The sequence below is a fragment of the Ascaphus truei genome, chromosome 2 (assembly GCF_040206685.1).
Source record: "Ascaphus truei isolate aAscTru1 chromosome 2, aAscTru1.hap1, whole genome shotgun sequence".
Lineage (NCBI taxonomy): Eukaryota > Metazoa > Chordata > Amphibia > Anura > Ascaphidae > Ascaphus > Ascaphus truei.
This window is the reverse complement of record NC_134484.1, coordinates 203,123,535-203,143,448: the sequence shown is the minus strand read 5'-3', so window position 1 is coordinate 203,143,448 and position 19,914 is coordinate 203,123,535. Positions and strand designations below refer to the sequence as shown.

Here is a 19,914-nt window from a genome sequence, read left to right as displayed (position 1 = left end):
GTAAGTGTATAATTAGTTTGCATTCCTTCCTCCCCTTGATATAGCCTCCAGCAATTTCTGTAAAAGCATCGTCCCAAATGTACTAGAACAGTTTCAAAATACAGAGAAAAGAGTAAATACAAAGTCTGATAGATTGCCAGAAAGAGAGAAGTAGGAAAGACTACAGAAAGGGAGGTGGAGAAATGAATGGACATGGAGCATTGGGCAAAAGAAAAGGAGGCGGTTGAAAGAGAGAACAATAAAAGGGGAAGCTTGAGAGATATCAGCTTTGAACTGGAAATCTTCTCTTCTGGAAGTGTTCACCATAGAGAGACAGTAAAACCCCTTTCTGTGTGGACTTTTAAGTGCTGAAGCTTACAGAAAAGGTACGTATCAGAGAAGTGTGTTTGTTCTGCTTCTATTAAAACCATATGTGTATTCTGAATTGAACAAATATTTACAAAAGGTATACATGTAAATCACATTTAGATATATATTGCAGATTAATGTTTTGTACAGAACATAGCAGAAAGTTAAACTGGTGTAAAAGAAATGAGTGGAATTTGCAACTAATCATATTTCAGTGTTTAGTATATTTTATCCTTTTTGAACACTGTGATATAGTTAATTAAATCTGTAGCCACTAATGGTAAGATTACACTGTTATGATTGACAGACTTTGACCACAAATATACTCGGTCATTAAACATATAGGAGATTGTCTAGGAAATTTCTACCTCCAGATCCTTTTCTAACTTTTTCAGGAAAGAAAATGCTGCAAAATTGTAAGTCTGGAGCAGTAGTCACAATCTGTACAAAACAGTGGTATTGTGCCTGTTTAAAAAAATAATAATGAAATAAAGTATTTTAAAACAAGTGTCAACCCCCCATTATGGCTAACATTCTGGGTCTGCAGACGCTCACTGTAGATATTTGTGAGGAGGTTGGGTGCATGAAAATACTGCTATTTTTTTCAACACCTCTGTGGATGATGGGATTTTAACTCTAATTCAGCAATAGACCAGTCTGAAAATGTTGTGGTATACTGTAGCCCTTTGCAGAGGTTATTCTCTCTCAATCTATTGAAACCCAAGATAAATCACATTTAAAAAAGAACACGTTTGTCACTAAAAATGCATGGAAATCCATTTCTCAGGAACTGTAGTGATCATTTTGCATAGAATAATTTTTGTTAATTAATTTAAAGGCGTTCAACTATTGCTCTGATTGTTCTTTCAAGTTAAGGAATGTGTGTCAATGTTCCCTGAAACCAGTTATATCACATTTTTGCACAGCTTAGCCTGTTGAGTATTTTTTAATAAATTCAGCAATATGACATTTCTGGTAATATTGACATTCGCTGCTCTAAACGTCCTTTCTCGCACTAACAATGAATGGGTCCCTCAGAGCAGTCACACATCTCTGGTCTATTGATAAACATAGAAACTTTTTTCAGCTTTAGTAGAAAAAAAAATTACAACGGCGGACTTACTTTTTTTTCCCCGCAGACCATTTATGGCAGGGGTGCTCAATTACAGTCCTCGAGTCTCCCCCCCCCCCCAGGTTTGCAGGATATCCCTGCTTGGGCACTGCTTGCTTAGTCTGTCCCTACTTCAGTCCCTACTTCGACTGCAGTCTTTGACTGAGCCACCTGTGCTGAAGCAGGGATATCCTGAAGACCTGTTGGGGGGGATGCTTGAGGACTGAAGTTGAGCACCCCTAATTTATGGTACATTTTAAAATATACGCTCTCTGCAGCAATTATTTATTCTTTCTTTTTATGGTGTAGAACTCTATGTATATTATTAGTTAGTGATATTTAGCGATTCATTTATTCATTCACTTTTCATTATTGTGTCCTTCATGGAAAGACAACTCACACACACTATAGTCATTGATAGTACAAAAAGTTGAAAGACTTTAAATGATCAATAGCTTGGTGATCAAGTATAATTAATACCAAACAAAATCCCCAAAGTATTTTTTTTAGAGACCCTTATTCTGACTTCTTGCTTTTCTTCTTTAGCAATGTCTACTAAAAAGAGGCTCCTAATTATCGATGTGGACTGTGGTACTGATGATGCCCAGGCAATAATGATGGCCATTGCTGCTCCCAATGTTAAAATTCTGGGGATTACCTGTGTGGGGGGCAACACTCCATTGGACAATGTCTGCAAGAATGTCCTGCGTGTCCTCAAAGTCTGTGGGAGATCCGATGTGAGTATTCATACTTCAAAATCATATGACTCAAATACAGTAACTTACTGTGCTAGAGATTTGTGACTGTCTCACAGTTTGGCTCATTAACATTTGTACATATTTTTCCAAGAAGTTTTGCACACATTTTTTCAATATTTCACTGCAAAAGTTCACCAACGTGTATCTGTAAGAGATAGATCAAGGACAGCATACAGTACGTTCCCCTGTTTGCAGTCCTGATGAGCCTAATGTTTCTATTACTGGTGGGGCATTTTTAATACATAATAGCATGTTCTTGTATAGCGCTGCTAGTTTTACATAGCGCTTTACAGAGACATTTTGCAGGCATAGGTCCCTGCCTTGTAGAGCTTACAATCTATGTTTTTGGTGCCTGAGGCACAGAAAGATAAAGTGACTTGCCCAAGGTCACAAGGAGCAAAACCGGGAATTGAAGCAGGTTCCTCTGCTTCAAACTCAGCGCCAGTCAGTGTCGTTACTCACTGAGCCACTCCTTCTCCACAAGGTCTATGGTAATATCATTTAGGGTGAGAGAGGTGGCATGGAGGAAGGAATAGTGTTCAGGGGTTCAAATGTAATGATTGTGTTTATTAAAGTGTGTGACCCATAATGCATTAGTTCTCCTACTAAAGCTGTGGTGGGCAATTTCCTGACTTTAAATTGCTTCCAACTTTGACACACAGGCAGAAAAATCACCCACCTGCCGTTTCAGAGATTGAGACATCTCACTGAGAAATTGCAGAGGAGACAGATCAGGAGAGTGAGTTGTTTATGCCTAGACAGATCACATTTGCATTCTCCAAAGGATTGTGAAAGATCCTCTGAATAGCACCTCGCCCTTATTATTCTTACTACTTTGTTTTTATGGGACAAAAATATGCACTTCCTATACATAGAAATAAAATGATAATTTAACAACACCGACGCCCTACAAAAAGGGGTGCTCCCAAGGGGAGACAAAGTAATCTTAAATGAATCACATAGTGTACAACCACTAAAGATGCAGGCTAAGAAATCTTCATAAAAATGAGGCACTAAACGGTGTAACTTAACTCCGTATATATAAACCGGAACACACACAACGTTCAATTGAATCTTGGAAAAAAATGTAGGATACAAAGCAAGGTGCTCAGACATACAGAGTGCGTGCGTGCGTGTGTGTGTGTGTGTGTGTACGTCTGTACAGAAAAATGTAAGTGGCACACTAATAAAAACGGCACAAAGTAAGCTGCAAAATATAGGCTTCTTAATGAAGCTTGGTGGACAAAATGGAACAAGTAAAAAACACTGAGGGTTGATCTGAAGAAAGACCTGCTGTCCTGAAATGTTATTTGTTCAATTATCCTATTGGCCCACAAGATATGGGACATTTAAAGTCGCCATATTGATAGCCCGAGTGAAGTTTGTGAATCAAGCAAAATGTGCTATTTTTCTTGATAAAAGTGAGAACCTACATTCTTCGCACTTTGAATTTTTAATGCATGGCAAAAAAAAATGTGCAAGGTCATATGGCCCTTTTATTGACTGCTATTTTCACAAAATTCTGGGACAAAGTGCTGACATTTTTGCAAAATATTGACACAATTCCGAGCAATCAACATTTAGCAAAAAAGCGTATCTTATTATATTAAAAGTCCGACATTTTGCGAAGCACACTTAAAAACATGCTCACATCACTACTCAGAATGTACAAGTAAGCCAATGAAAACACGGCTATGTTAGGAATTGCTAATAACCCGCTGACTTTGTATTTTGTGCTTTATGAATACAGATTTAAATGTATGCAAATTAGCATATCATGTGAAAAGGTAAAGTGCTACTATTGTAACAAAATGAGATTTTAAAGTTAATACCACTTAAAAGTAAACCAAAATACTATAATACATGATTGGTGGCTGACAAACACTTGATCTGACTACCCTTGTCGGATAAAGAAACTATACAACAAACATATACTGTAACGGCGTCTGGTAGGTAAAATCTCATGAATGGATCAATACTAATGTGCGCACTTTCCCCCACCCCTCTGGGAGATATGGCGGCTACTGTGTGTGTGTGTGTGTGTGTAGTGCGCCACCTGTGGCTCACAAGAGGCCTGAGCCTCCGCTGCTGGGAGCCTGGGGTGTACCTGATCCACCTGGTAACAGCGCCTCCACCTGGGTGGGATCCTAACTGTGTTGGATAACCCCGTCACAGGACAACATAAGAAATGCACACGTGGTATCAGATAACAGTTTACTGCCGGCATAAAATTTCACCACAACGGCGCCAACATAGTGGTGAGACACCTGGGAGAAAAGAGTGCAACCTAGTAGGGGCCATATACCATCTGAATATTAGTTTGTAAATATTCTCCTTGATCACAACACATGATGAGTTCTTGGAGGCAGCCTACCATATATTTTTTCCATATATCGAGATCTAAATTAGTATTCAGATCTTATTCCCAATAAATTATATATTTATCAGGGCATTGGATACTTTTAATAGGGATCAGATTATGGTAAATTGCGAAAATAATACCCTTTGTAAAGGATTGGTGTAGACACCAATCTTCGTATAAAGTTAGATCATGGGATTGATTTGGTTTGTAGATTGGATATAGTGTCTGACCTGAAATCTGAATGTAACGGGTTTCCCCCCCCCCCCCGATCGCAGATTATACGGTGGGAGCGGAGAAATATACGGTGTTGCCATAGGTGTGTGTGGTGCGTTACCTGTTGGCTCACAGGAGGGCTGAGCTTCCGCCACGGGGAACCTGGGGCAATTACAATACTATGGACAACCACTTACAAGAGGGGGAGTGTTTCCTCGCATGACAATCAATAACCACGTACAACGGAATTGATAATGACTAATACCTTTACTACCATGCATAGAAGGAATACAACATCAACACATAACAACAGGTGTCCCTCGCTAAGGGCAACCTGACTACGGCGTCTCGCTGGACGCTAACCTATGCGTCACGGCAGACGCTAACCTTCCAAAGTATGATCCCACCCCGTGTCCAGTAACCCCAACCCAATGTCTCGCACTCCCAAGTCATATACTAATGTGTGTGTGTGTGACTGCGCAGCCACTATGTCTGGTGATAGGCCTTGTTGGTGCACGTGAGTTTGTAGGTTACCTGCCCGGGCTCCAGCCACGGGTGCTGCTATACCACTGGGGTTGGATCCGCCGGGATATCCTCCTACGCGTGGGGTGAATTCCGGCGTGGATAATATCACCGCAGCTCCGCACCGTCTGTACCTTGGCGAGGATCTGTCTGCTGCCAGCAGGCCGCAGTCACTGCTTGCTCGGCCTCCGTGAAGATAGTCCAGCTCTCTTTAAGGTTAGGGCTTGAGCCCAAGCCTCGTGGCGGGAAACACAGCGTCCGCTGGATCCCTAACTAGCGAATAGCTAATGGGGCAGGGTCCCTAACCTAGGGCCTGTCCCTACAACACTCAACTAGTGTGACTCAGGGCTATCTGGGGCCTAGGGGAATTACTGGCCTAGTGCAGAGAGTCACTGACTCCTGCACTCTACCTCCTTCCCCTAGCTGCTCCAGTCACCAACTGCCAACTTGCTCTCTGCCCGCGAAATGTATCAATCTCCTCTCCAGGGAGATTCTTCAGCCCTATTGGCTCCCTGGCGTCACGTGGGGCACTGTTGGGGCTCATGGGACTTGTAGTCCTCTTCAAGAGCCTTCCCTGGTAGGCTAGTGCTTCGCAGGCTATTGTTAGCTCCCTTCTGCGCAGGCGCGAGCTCCCTAGGGCTGCCTGACTGTTCCCTATCTGCTCCGGCACTCGCGCGACCCTCACTGCCTCCAGTGCCTTTGCTGCGCATGCGCGAGTTCTGTGGAATGGCGGCGCCCTAATCACCAGCCGCCGGGACCCTAGCGACGCGACCGCGGCCTTAGCAATGGCCCTATTGCGTCCCCGGCAACCGGCCATAAGCAGGGGAAGACGCGCGGCTCCCTGCTCCGGCCCCCACCCTCGGAAGCAGCCGTCGCTATCTCGGCGGTGCACGTGACCATGCTGCGCAACCAGGAGGGGGTCTCTAGGGTAAGAGGGGTGACCTGGCTACATGAAGAATTCAGAGGAGGGAATATCATGGCTTGATTGTAATGACATAAATGAAGGGACCTTCCCACGGATAAAAATATCGTTGACTCTTAAAGACCTTTTTGGATCCAAGGGTTTGATTGTTGTGTAGTCCTCTTTCCCCCACCCTAAGTGAGATTGGGGTGGGTAGGTGTATCTGACTACTTATCAGTGTGGTGCTGTACCTGTTTGGCAACCAGGAGGGCTGTGCTTCCGCAACGGGGAACCTGGGGTATACTTGGTACAGCGCCTCCACTGATGAGGGATCCCAACGTGGTGGGAGTGTGCCCTCACCAGAACAACCATACAGTAAATACACACAATGTGAATAAACAGTATTTACTGAGCATGAACGGTAACTTCAATGAAACTCTCTTTGCATAACATCAATATATCATAGGAATAACATTGCATCACCCTGAATGCATACCATCCCCTCACCCACATGTCCATCATCACATCCCCCTTCAGGCCCTTTGATAATAATGTGAGTGTCCACAACCATAAAGAGAGTGTGAGTGTGAGGGATAGCGCTTCCCTGTGTTGGGGCACTTATTCTACTATCTCCCTGATCACTGCTCCTGATCAGGATAATCCTTGGACTCAGCCACACCGCACAGTGATCCCACGCCGCACTGCGCTGCTCTCTGCAGGAATGGATACTTTTTCTGCACTCAGGCTGCACGGAATTCAGGCACTTCCTGCAGCATGTCTCTTCCTCTTTCTCTGAGTATGTGAAGGAGTCCCTGTTTTAAGGCAGTCCCTATCACATACAGTATTCCTCTAGTGTCTCAGGGGACTAACTGGGCCCTGGGGTATACCTCTACCCTAGTCCCTGCATGCAGAAGATCTCTTACTGTAGCTTCTGTCTGATTCCAGACTCTGGCAGCTCGCCATGTGCAACTGGCACGGGTGATATTACACACACTGTATAACTTGGTAAGCAACCCCCATTCTTCCTATGAGGGGCCTTTCACTGACACAGCCAAAGCAACTCCTCTAGCTGCACTGCACACAACACTGTCTCTTCTTGTCAGAGCACACAGCACTGCAGCTGTGTCACTGACTAGACTTACACTCACCTAAGGGCAAGGACCCTACCTAAGGGGCCTTCCCTATGAACTTACGCACTAACCTAGTGGGGAGTGGGGCCTACCTGGGACCTGGGGGTAACCTGGCCTAGTGTAAGAAGCCTCTTGCTCCTTACACACTTCCTCCCCCTTTCTTCTCCCAGCTCCAACTGACTAGCGTGGTCTCTGCAACATTGTATCCTTCTCCAACAGGAGAAGCTGCAAACTCTATTTGCTGGCTGGCTGCACGTGATGTTGGTGAAAGGGCAATCCCCAGAGGCTGCTGGGAATTGTAGTCCACTCAGGACCTCTTTAGCATAGGGACCGTGTGCGTTATCTTTATTGTGCCTGTGCGAAGCTGTAATGGCCGCCGCTATGCTTAACTGTGCCTGCGTGACCTTGGGGAGTCCCTGCACTATGGAGCACAATTTCTGCCCCTTCGCGCTCACTACACTGGCCGCCGCGTCTGCGCGAGTCTCCGCGCCCGTGCGGACACAAAGATGGCGGCGCCGTGCTTCTGACGCCACCGGGAGGACTCTTTGGGGACCTGGCTACAGTTGGTTACCCATGTAAAAAATAAACAATACAGACCGGCGCCAAATAGTCCAAGGTGGAACTAATGTCCAGCAATGAAAGAGTCTTTTGACAGCAGATGACTGCAGAAGTATCTTCACAGCCTTACTTCAATGGATGAACTCCGTAGACACAATGCATGGAAGAAAGAATAAACAAAGAGAACATATCATAGTGCAATACTATATAAACCATACATGCAAGACCAACAAGACAAGAAGACAAAGCAAACACTACATATAACAAGCAAGGCTGACTATTACTAAAGGAAGCGTTTATTAAACACAATAAAATGATGAGGTAGCAAACGTGGGATCCGGTGGGTAAAACCGGAATCCTACTTACAGGACGGCCACAGAATATAATCAGGGGTGTAAGATATGGTGAACTGCTGCAGCTCCGTCTGATGTTCAGACTTCCAGGACTCTCCTCCGCTCTGTAACCGGAAGCGCGTCACACCGCGCGGCTTAGCGGCCCTCGTGGAGCTCCTCGAGCTGTCCGTCAGGCTGTATCAGGAAATACACGCACAAGGGGCGGGTGAACTCGCCGAGTTTCCTCTCTCTGCAGTAAACAGCTCCCGCAATGTATGCCAGTCCTCTGCCACTCTCAAATGACAAATGGAAATGCTTGCCTGGAGACTCTAACATATCGCAGCTATAGAGGTTAACGCATCCAGTGTCTAGATATAACCGCGCACATCAAATTACCATACCTTCCTTCAGCCATCTAAGGGGACTGTGGAGTAACCACAGATAGACTTCCTTCCATAGTACAGTGTCCAACATCTGTCCTAGGTATTGTGTGTATGCAATTCGCATGATATTAAAGCAAGAAACTGAGTGAAGAAAGTGGAGCACTACGTGTGGGGTGAAAAATGGACACAGAGACGCGCTCCCATAAAGTGAAATGTATTGGGTCATCGTAAAAAACAGAGCCCACCTATGCATTTCATGCCATGGCGCTTTATCAAGGTGCACATACGTGTTCCATTATCCTAACTTTGAGGGGTATGGTAGTCTGCCCCATGCACTGCTTCCCACAGAAACAGGTTAATAAATAAAAAACAAATCTGGTATGGTAATTGATGAAAATTGTTGTATTGTGTTGTTGCATGCTGTGCATTAATAGACACCATAGGCCTGTCACCATGGCGTCATGGATGCCTTAGGGAATATGCAGGGTTTATAGTTCTTAGCCTCATTAGATCCCCCTCCCCACCCCCCTCCAAGATGATGGCTATACAGCCTGAGCACCGGATGTCATACTCCTATGGGTGTAGCAGTCAACATGTAATTGAGCACAGGTGTTTGGTCACATGTGGTGAGGATATATATATGTCTGTGTGTCAGTCTGTCTTTGCACCCCCCTTGAGAAAGGTTCCACTCCGGAACCGAAACGTCGGATTGGGCGGCCTGTTCATTTTGTATTGATGCCTAATACAGACATTTATGCCTATACTGATCTGAGTGCAGTCTTCCTTTACCGGACGTGAGAATGGTAATATATGTTATTGTTATTTCTGTTTGTATTGGATCCTATGAGGAGTCATCCCGTCCTAGGGTGTCAAATGTTGTTGGGTGGTGGAAGAGGACGGTAAGCATAGGGTGAAGTAGGATGGCAGGCAGCTTGGGAGAGGAAGAGGCTGACAGACGCGGTGCAGGGTTGCATAGGAGGACATCAGGCGGCAACGGTAGAAGAGGACAGGATGGTGGAAGTGAAGCAGGGCAGCAGAGGAGAATAGCTGATGAAGAGTGCGCCCCAGCGGTCCGATCCAGAAGTCTTCAATTACTTTTGGCGTCTGCCGCTGCTAAAACGCATCTTCTCCCCAACCATCCTGCTCTGCTCCTGTGGTTCTCAGTCCTCTTCTCCCATCGCTGCCTGACATCGTCCTCCTCTGTCACCCTGATATTCTCCCGCCATTCTGTTTTCCTCTTCTCCCGCCGTTCTCTGCTGCCCGGGTAGCTTAGACCTACCTGCAACGGAGGGTGAGGGAGACCGCTGAGGGATGTTAGGGGGGCTGCGGCGATGTTGTGGGTGCAGTGGCAGCCGAGGACATCCTTGTCAAGCCGGTGGGATCATAGAACACAGCACGGCAGCCAGCTCCTCCCTGGCTGTCCAATAGGAACACTCCTGCTCCGGTCACATGGTTATCCAGCTCCCACCGGCATCAGCTGTGCTGTGTTCCGCTGCACCCACTGGTTGAACAAGGATGTCTGCTGCTGCCACCAGGACGTCTGCTGCTGCTTCCACGATGTCGCCCACTGTCCACCTCGCCCTCCGCAGCCAGCTGCAGGTGTGTTAGCAAAAACAGAAATTACCTGGAGCCAGTTCTATCCTGGTGCCAGTTTCAGCCCCCTGGTTCCGGGTAGTTGGAAGAGCACCAGGTAATCTAGGTATCGGGTAATTTCCGGGGATCGGGTCATCTCTACCGAATACCCTTGCACTGGCCCTGCCCATTAGCAAATGCATATTGTGGCATTAAGGGACTTTTAGGCCAAACTGTTCCTTTGTCCAGCAACAGGGAAGCCGGAAGATGCCCTGTACCAAGATATACCAGAAAAAATAACATACCCTGTGGAAGAGAATTTGCCTCCATGACCAGTAGGACGACCATAAAATGCACAGAGTAGGGCAGGGAAGTTTATAGGGACTGATGACACCTGATTGACATTTTTAATCTTACCCGGAGTGTGAGGGGGTTATCTCCCAATAGATTTATAATGGCATAGGTAGAAAAAATTGAGTAAAATGGAAAATGTTTTTTTCTGCTTTTAGTAAACTACTGTATGTCACAGTGGTTGGTTTGGTTTTTGATGTAAAGCATCCGATGGGGCCTTAGTAGCAGACTGCCAGGTATTTGGCCATCATAACCAAAGGCAGTTTACACAAGGCTAATAGAGAATCTTCAATAAAGAAAGTAGCGGCACTACAGAGGTTTCTGCCATCTTGACAAAGGTCTGAGTTGTAGACTGCAATGACGAACCACCAACCATAAATGCAGCTGATTTGTTTTGTTGCGAAGACCTCTGGAGTGTCGCTACTTTCTTTATGGAAGAGTCTCTATTCGATATTGCCTCCCTGCTGAGGGCGGACTTCCCAGCACCTGAGGAGTTTCAACCACTGATCAGGTGAGTGCACCCATTTCAACCAGTTACTTACAGTACACTAGGCCAAAGCAGGATATGGAAGTGTGGTTAGTGAAAGGTTTGAGTCTGTCAGGTCATGCTGAGGGTGCAATAAGACTAGGTTTATTTTCTGTGTGTTGGCCAAAACTTAAGTTTGTCTTTACATGTAGGGGGGGTCACAGCAATTAGTTATGTGTGCACACCATGATGTATTTGGTGCTATATGTTTACACGGCACTAAGGTTTGAGGGCATCGCTAAAGTTTTTAGTTTCTGCATCAGTAATCTTTCCTTAGGTGGGAACCTCTTAAAGAAAGATTGAATAGTTTAATGAAAAATGTTTCTGGTTGTCAGCCTGTGTTACATTACTTAATTTTTGTCTATACTGTGCTCTTTAGATAACTACTTGGTACCCTGGTTATACATTTCAATAGCCAAACTTGTCAAAAAATCTATGATCTTTGGAAAGATGAAAGTGTACTCTAGTAAAGTCAGGAAATAACTAGACTAGGTGGCACTGTGTCTCTACTCTTACAATAGCTCAAGGTTCTAGAATCTGTGTTAGTCCTGGAGAAGTGTAGACTGGTTGTACATTGAGATACCTTTGTTTTAGGAGACCCACATGAGAACATGGCACTTAATATATGAAATTAAACTACAGTGTAAAACACTTGAAAAAAAACCTCACAAATATCTTCTTTAAGTATACTATATTGAGTATTTAGTAGACTTGAGGAAGACCTACACTTGTCAAGTTTCTAAAGGTGTTTACAAAAAACGTCTAATATGAAGAAGCCTGATCTATATTCAGCAATCTACAGTGAATCTACATTTTGTTTTTAAACTGGTTTCATACTTCATTAACCTCCCTTGCATTTTAGATTCCTGTGTATCGAGGCGCTTCCACATCAATACTCGGAGATCTTAGAAATGCATCATATTTCCATGGTGTAGATGGTCTGGGAGATGTTCCAGATCCAGATGCTCCAGGGCTGGAAGGTATACAAAAAGAACATGGAGTAGATGCCATGAGGAGATTGGCATGTCAGTATCCTGGCCAGGTAACATTTAACTCAGTGTGGGGATAATAGCCCCTGCATTTTGAAAAGCATGTGATGCAGTGCTGTATGTAAGCTTTATATGTATTCAAAAACAAGAAATCTAAGCTGTGCAATATCTTATAAGAGCTCTGTTTAGTCGTGATAGTGTACATAAACTGGGATTTTGTTATTTTTGGGCTAAATAGTCATACTATAGGCTTTACATTTTGAAAATGATGGTTCTACCACTTTTTTCTTTCCCCCTCCATTCATGTGAATTTGGTAGACGGGTGGCTCTGGGGTGCCACCTGTCTTCCTGCACTCAAATGGTTAAATGATATAGTACAAACTGACAGGACTGTTGGACAGAAATCAATAACTCTGTATTTCTAAATGTGTTAACTTTTTGGTATCATTTTAATCAATTGAGAATGAAGTATTAAGTGGTGTAAAAATAAATATCGGTCATCTTGCCTTCTAGATATCTTTGGTAGCTACAGGCCCACTGACCAACTTGGCTATGGCTGTAAGAATGGATCCAACTTTCCCTGAGAAACTTCGGCGCTTGTTCATAATGGGAGGAAATATGGAAGGTATGTATTTTATATTTCTACAATATGTGTATGTTTTGGTATGAAACCATTATGCAGTGTCTAAGTCTACTGTACCTGTGTAACCAGCAAACCAAAAACCTAAATGAAAGAGGACTACATATCAAGGGAATCCTGATGTCTATTGTACTGTAAAATTAACATTTCCAGAGGTTTTGAACAGATCTCAAATAATGACCAATGTATTCTTCACCCACTTTGATCTGTGTCCGTTTGTGATTTGCACAGTGGCTATAGGCGTGAGGAGATCATTTACTTACATTATTATATGTATGTATATCTTTATTTATATAGCACCAAAAGTGTACTCAGCGCTTCACAAAGAATCCAGTACAGGGAATTCTAGTAATACAATTAGAGCAGCAAAATCAAACAATAGAAAAGGAAATCTCTGCCTCGAAGAGTTTACAATCTAAGTGGTATGTTGGGAGATTTACAGAGACAGCAGATGAGGAAATACATAAGTGCAATGGATGGCAGTGCTTGGTAGGTGTGTCAGTAGCCATGAGTGCAGGCTATTGGAAGGCTTTATTTGTGAGATGCGTTTTAAAGGTTAGTCAGTGTTAACACAATTAGCAGGGGAAGAGGTGGCAGGAAGACATGGTTGAGAGCAGGTGTGTATATGGCTGGGTCCAGGATTAGGAGAGATATCCCCAGTATCAGGGGATAGATAGATAGAGGGTGGGAATAGAGGATCTGTGGGGGTGCTTTTTATTGAGGGGTAAGGAAGTTGTTGGGAGAGAGGAGTATATAAATAATGGTGCAGTGCATGGGTATAGGCATAGGTGGATGGGAAGAGAGATTGAAGAAATGTGGACAGGAGGGGAATAAGGAAGTGTGCGAGAGCAGAAATGTTTACAAAGGAATGGGATGTCACAGGAGACCAGGGTTATTAACACCTTTCCCACCGGGATCATCTGATTAAACAAGACACAACAGTAAAATAAATTGTAATTTATTCCAGCATTTGACATACGCACAAAGTAACACAATTTACACTGAAAAAACACTTACTGGTAACGGGGCTAACTAAATAAATCTTCTTTAAAATGAAAAGTTCACAAACGACCTCTGTAGGAGTCCTTTCCAATGATCCCAGCCGCGACTGCTACGTCCTCAAAAAGCGGGATTTAGAAAATGTCTTGAGTCAAAATCTTTGAAGCCGGCTCGCGTCTATTCCTTACAGAGCATCTTTGAATTTGGTGCTTGGAATCTGAGGTTTTGATTGGCTGCAAGGTTTTTATTTTTAAAATGAGGTTTTAGAGTCCCATTCAGAAACCTCTACATCCGATTAGCGTGTGGGAATTCTCCTGCCCGCCTATCACCGATTTGCCGGTATACTGAAGCCGGGTCGGCACCGATTTGGATTCTGCTAAGGGGCATGTGCTAACCTGGCACCTCTGCCTCTTAGCATATTGAGCCCACCTGCTGTCCCAGCTCCTCAGAGTCTGGGGCAGGGCAAATGGTTGCCGCATAGCCCTTTGTTAGCCCAGGAGGGAGGTACTCAGGTATAACTACAGTACTCCTCCTGTTCCAACACCTTGGCATCCCTAAACAGACTCAGTGGCGCCAAGCTTGATAGCCATCTGGGCTCTCGGAACCAAGGACTTGGAATCCCACAGACCCACACACAATGTTACAAGCATTTACAATTATTAAATAATAACCTTTAATAAAATTCTCTCTGCTTATGTGTCTTTGTGTTTTAACAGGTATTTGTGTTTTTAACAGGCCTTCTGGTCCGGTGTCAGGGATATAATAAAAATGTATGTTCCCTGTTCTTATCAGCCTTATCCCTTGCACACTGCACAACCCTGACTTTAACTGTATTTACACAATTAAAACCCTTGTAGCTTTCTGACAAAGCTGGAGCACCCCCTGAACCCCTATACAGGTTCAGGGTGACTTGGGCATGGTCTGGCCATCCCACCTTATGCTAGGGACCACAGGGAAATATTGCCGGAGCACTGGGCTTCAATGTGCCCGAGACTCTTACCTGATTCCCGGGTACATATTTGGGGTATCCCATAACTCGGGAACCCCGCCACATAGCAACAATCTGATTTGAAGTTTCTCCGCAAAACCCACCCTCAAACACACAGCCTCGCAAGCTCTGCTGTCCAGCACCCCATGAAAGGCAAAACACAAAAAATACTGAATTGTCACATTTCTACACAGTCTCAGTGATGCATACACGACAGTTGGGTCCAAGAGCTGACACTCTAGGACCTTTACACACGGATCCGGGGTAACCAAGTGGGATTAGCCTTTATTATTAAGCCTAGTTACCCCCTCACCGTCACAGGAGACAGTAAACAGAAAAAGCAATAGGGAGTGCGTAGTGATATGCAGGAGGAGAGACTTTCCAGATAGTGGAAGATAGGAAGAGTACACATTATCAAAGCATTTAAAAGATGTCCACTTATTCTCTCCTGCTAGCCTAGGAAAATTGGTGGCTATCTCACAGAAATGCTGCAGCATTTCTGTGATATTTCTGCAGCAAGATTAATGGCCCATTGGATTAACATAGCAGGGGTCCCATTAAAATAGCATGGTCACCTGCTGTGTTAATCCGATGGGCCATTAGTGTGGCTGTAGAAATATCACAGATATGGTGCAGAGTTTCTGTGTGAGAGCCACAGATTTTCATAGGCTTGCAGGACAGAAGAAGTGGATACCTCTGCAGTTCTTACAGTTGCAGAGTTGTTTTAGTGCAGAGTGCAGATCATCTTGTATTGTTCACCTCCAAAATTAACTCCACAGACACTTTATATGTGACACTTTGGGTGTGGCACAGCCAAGATAGACTCACTTAAATACTCTTAACACATTCATTTGACTAATAATTAAGGGAGGAGATTGCCTAATCAACTCGGAGAGACATACCAAGTAATCCTTCCTTTCTTCCTTCCCCGTTCAGTAGAGTACGACTATTGGCCACTCTATGGATCAGTGTTCTCCATGTCTTCCAGTCTCTCACGGCTTCTTTCAATTCTGCTATGTTCAGTCCAGTATTTTCCTTGATGGTATCTAGCCGGCGAGTCTTGGGCGGCCTCTTCCTCTTTTACCACCAATCACTCCAAGCATGACGTCCTTCTCAAGCAACTTGCTTCGCATGATGTGACCAAAGTAGGAGAGCTTTTGCTTTGTGATCTTGGACTTCAGTGAGATTTTTGGTTTCATCCGTTCCTGAACTGCTTGGTTTGTTATTCTGGCTGTCCACGGAATTCGTAGCAGACGTCTCCAGTACCACAGTTCAAATGCATCAATCTTTCGCCTGTCTGCCTTTTTCAGTCTAGGTTTCACAGCCATATGTTGCTATTGGGAAAACGATCTCACTGATCAATCTGCATTTGGTTGCCAGGCTGACATCACATTTCTTCCAGTGTAAGCCGTCTCTTGATCTCAAGGGTGCAGTCGCCATTGCGATCAATTTTGGAGCCAAGAAAGATGAAATCTTTAACCACTTCAATTTCTTTATCTTGATATTATGTTCGGATGTTTTTGCTGTTGTCGTAATCTTTATCGTCTTTTTATGTTCAGGCGCAGTCCAACGTTCTCACTTCTTTGACTTTCATGATCAGATGTTCGAGATCCTTCTTGTTTTCAGCCAGCAGGGTGGTATCGGAGGTTGTTGAAGTTTCTACTGCCTATTTTCACGCCAATCTTGGATTCATCCAGGCCTGCTCACCACATGACAGCTTCTGCATACATGTTGAAAGCTGCTGGTGATAGGATGTATCCTTGGCGTGTGCCCTTTCCGATTTTGAACCAATCCGTCTCCGTATGGCGTCTGGACTGTAGCTTCATGATCTTGATAGTGATCTTATGAGTTCGGTCAGGTTGGTGGTCATTTCCTTCAGACACTCCAGAGTTGCTTGTGCTCAATTACATTGAACACCTTTGAATAATCGACGAAACACATAAAGAGAGCTTTCTGATACTCCCTGGTTTTTTTCATAATCCATCGAAGGTTGGCAATGTGATCCTGAAGCCAGCTTGCACATTTGACATTTCACCATCGATGGTTGAACTCATGTTCCAACTCATGTTGGATATGCTTCAGAAGGATTTTGCTTGCGTGTGATATCAAGGCTATGGTGCGGTAATTCGAGGAATCCTTCATGCCACCCTTGTGACTGGGAAGGTGTTAACCAGGCTCCCTAATAAAGGTTAAGCCCACTTGGTTACCCCTGATCCATGTGTTGAGGTTCTAGTGTCAGCTCTTGGACCTAGATGTCAGAAATGCATTACTGTGACTGTGTGCCAATTATGTGACATTTAAAGATTTTTCTGTGTTTTGCCATTCCTGGGGTGCTGGGACGGGGAGATTTCTAGGCTGTAAGTCTGGACATGAAAGCCTCAGGGATGAGAACAACAAAGAAAGAAAGAACCCCAAGGAGAGCACTTGTCACCTCTGGATCACAGGGACACTAGTGGATAGATATATGTAGTGGGTGAATAAATGACAAATTTAAAAACACACTTTATTATGAGTACATAACTCTAATATAATAAAATAAGAGCGCTCAAGAATCAAAATGATGTGATTCAAGTAAGGCCAGTGAAACAGCGAATTAAAACGATATGGATGCAGCAAGATATGTGGCCAGTACCCTATCTAAATAGAAAAGAGGATAGTGTGAGTGCAATGACTACGGTACTATAGCAATGCTATGTATATCCTCTTGCCCACCTGTAAAGCCTGTGTAAAAGCCACTACGTAGGATATAATCAATACACTCCTAGATCCGTGAATGTATGGGGCTAATCTTAACCTTAGTGCAATAGGCTATATAGGTAGGAACAGCATAGTAGTTGTATATATGCTTTGCCTTGCAACACCACAATGATAGGTGCAGGCTTTATTCTGCCTGTAAAAGGTTAATATTGAGTAGGAATAAAATACTCAGCCTGGGCAGGATAGCATACAGGTGTGTAGGAACCGGAGCTACTCAGACAGTGCACATGTGGTGCCTGTTGAAACATGAAACTCTTGGCTTTCGGTCTGCATCCAATCTTGTGCAGCAGCCTCAGTAGTGAAGCATAATAGCATGAACCATATAGTCTCTGGTCACTGTGAGGCCGCTGTTTAGGAAGTTAAAATTGCATTATTACTGCAAGCACATAGCTGCTAATGCAGAGCTACGAGAAGCGGGTGCGTTTAAATTTCGAACACATGTCCCGCCCCTTAGACGTGATGACGTCACTTGCTGACGTACGTTTCGTTGTACACTTTCTCAAGGCTGGAAGGGAGCCAGTGAGCTTCCCTCAGTATTTATCGGATAAACTCCGATCTGATTGGTTGGTGCGCACTCCTGCAGACCGTGGCAGTGAGCGATATGACAGCTCGGTCAGAGGGAGCTGCATATAGTGAACAGTGCAGCAATAGACTGTGATGGTAAAGAAAACTAAGTGGTCGGTGGAGGGGTACTGCAATGTGTCTAAGGTGGTCAGTACATGATGAAGGGAGGTGAGGATGAGTTAGATGAATGGACTAAACACAAACCCTTCATTTAGTCCCCTTGGGGACAGGGTTTGAAGAGTATATATCCATCGTGACTCAGCTTTTAATAACTCCTGATCCCAATTGCCCTTCCTAATGCACCGTGCCAGGAACCTGCCCTTCATAAGTATGGCTTTCTCCTCAAATTCAATGTCACTAGTGCAGTTCCTTTTCAGCCTTAGGAACTGACCCACAGGCATATCATTAATTAATTCGAGGAGCAAGCCATACTTATGAAGGACAGGTTCCGGGCACGGGGGTATAGCACGAATGCTATCCGAAGGGCCTATAAGAGATGGTGGAGGGGAGGGGGAAAGGGGGAGGAGGTGGACTCTCGCTACAGCTTAATACACAATGAAATGGGTGGAGACAGAGGTGCATAGGGGGAATAAGTGATTGGTAATTAATGGAAAAAAGGAAACACCCTTTAGCTTGCACTCGGTGTCACAATTGATATGATTGTTTAAGTTAATACTTATTGTTTTATTTAGTTCAATTAAAAATAATTCCATAAACAATTTGATCGGGATCATAGACATACAATGAAACAACACAAACATATATACACACATAAACTGGAAAGGGACCTATTGAGAAACTATAGGTAAGTACTCAATGGTTGTGAAAAGGGCTCACATTGGTATAATACATAAGGCCCCTTTTCCAGCACTAATTAAAAAACCTGTATTCAATGAGACGGGTATCTGGGCTAACAGTCATAATACTTAAGCGCTCCGTGTTGCAGATAAGTGTAATCAAAATTGAGGAAGACACCTGATACACATCACAGGAATTAGACTAGCAAAATTATAGCAAGCCTAAAAATAAAGAATATCAACCATGATGTGAAAATGCGATCTAATGTATAGTGTAATTGTTGGTATTGGCCCACAAAGTGTGATTAGGTTGGCCCTGAGGCACGGGTTATAGCCTCTGCAGTTACACTTAATGGACGCACAGAATAAACAATGGTAATATAGCACACGAGCAAATATAAAAGACGCAGGGTGGGATATGAGCAAACGCTCCGTGTAGCAGACAGGTGTAATCAGAATTGAGGAAAACACCTGATACACATCACAGGGATTAGACTGCCTAAATTATAGCATGCTTAAAATCCAAAGATCTCATCCATGATGTAAACATGCGATCTGGTATATAGTATAATTGTTAGTATTGGCCCACAAAGTGTGATTAAGTTGGCCCTGAGGAACGGGTCACAGCCCGTATCAAGTTATAGCCTCTTAAGTAACAATTAATAGACCGCACAGAATGAACACAGGTAATGTAGCACACGAGCAAATATAAAAGACGCAGGGTGGGATGTGAGCTGCTGAGAATATTAAAGCCACTATAAAGCCACTATAAACTAATTAAATAGTCTACACATAAAGACCATTTAAAGTTAATACAGTCGTGCTAAATTGCTTTCAGTGGAGTGGCTAAGTGGCGATACAGTATCAGATAATGTAGTCACACAACCATCGTTTTGGTTATAGTGCACCGCCACAGTAACCAGAATGAGACAAAGTATTGTTACACTGATACAGCTCAAAGGAAAGTATACTTTTCAATAGTCACACTGTGTTGTGTGTATACTACCTTGTCAGCTCAGCCCAGCGTTCAGACGCGCTCACCACTCACCACCACCTCGTAGCTGCGTCATAACGTCATGACGTCAGCCGCGTTAGTCCCGCCTACCACCTGAC

At 44.0% G+C, this 19,914-nt stretch overlaps 1 protein-coding gene across 1 annotated transcript in view; it reads left to right on the top strand.

The window, feature by feature from the left end:
- Window positions 1-206: 206 nt before the first annotated feature.
- The window catches only part of LOC142487117 (inosine-uridine preferring nucleoside hydrolase-like), a 31,614-nt gene continuing 11,906 nt past the window's right edge, over window positions 207-19,914 (top strand). The window contains exons 1-4 of the mRNA XM_075585843.1: window positions 207-365; window positions 2,006-2,196; window positions 11,930-12,109; window positions 12,570-12,681. Coding sequence (XP_075441958.1) covers window positions 2,008-2,196; window positions 11,930-12,109; window positions 12,570-12,681 — 481 coding nt within the window. The 5' untranslated portion in view covers window positions 207-365; window positions 2,006-2,007. The remainder of the gene's footprint in view (window positions 366-2,005; window positions 2,197-11,929; window positions 12,110-12,569; window positions 12,682-19,914) is intronic.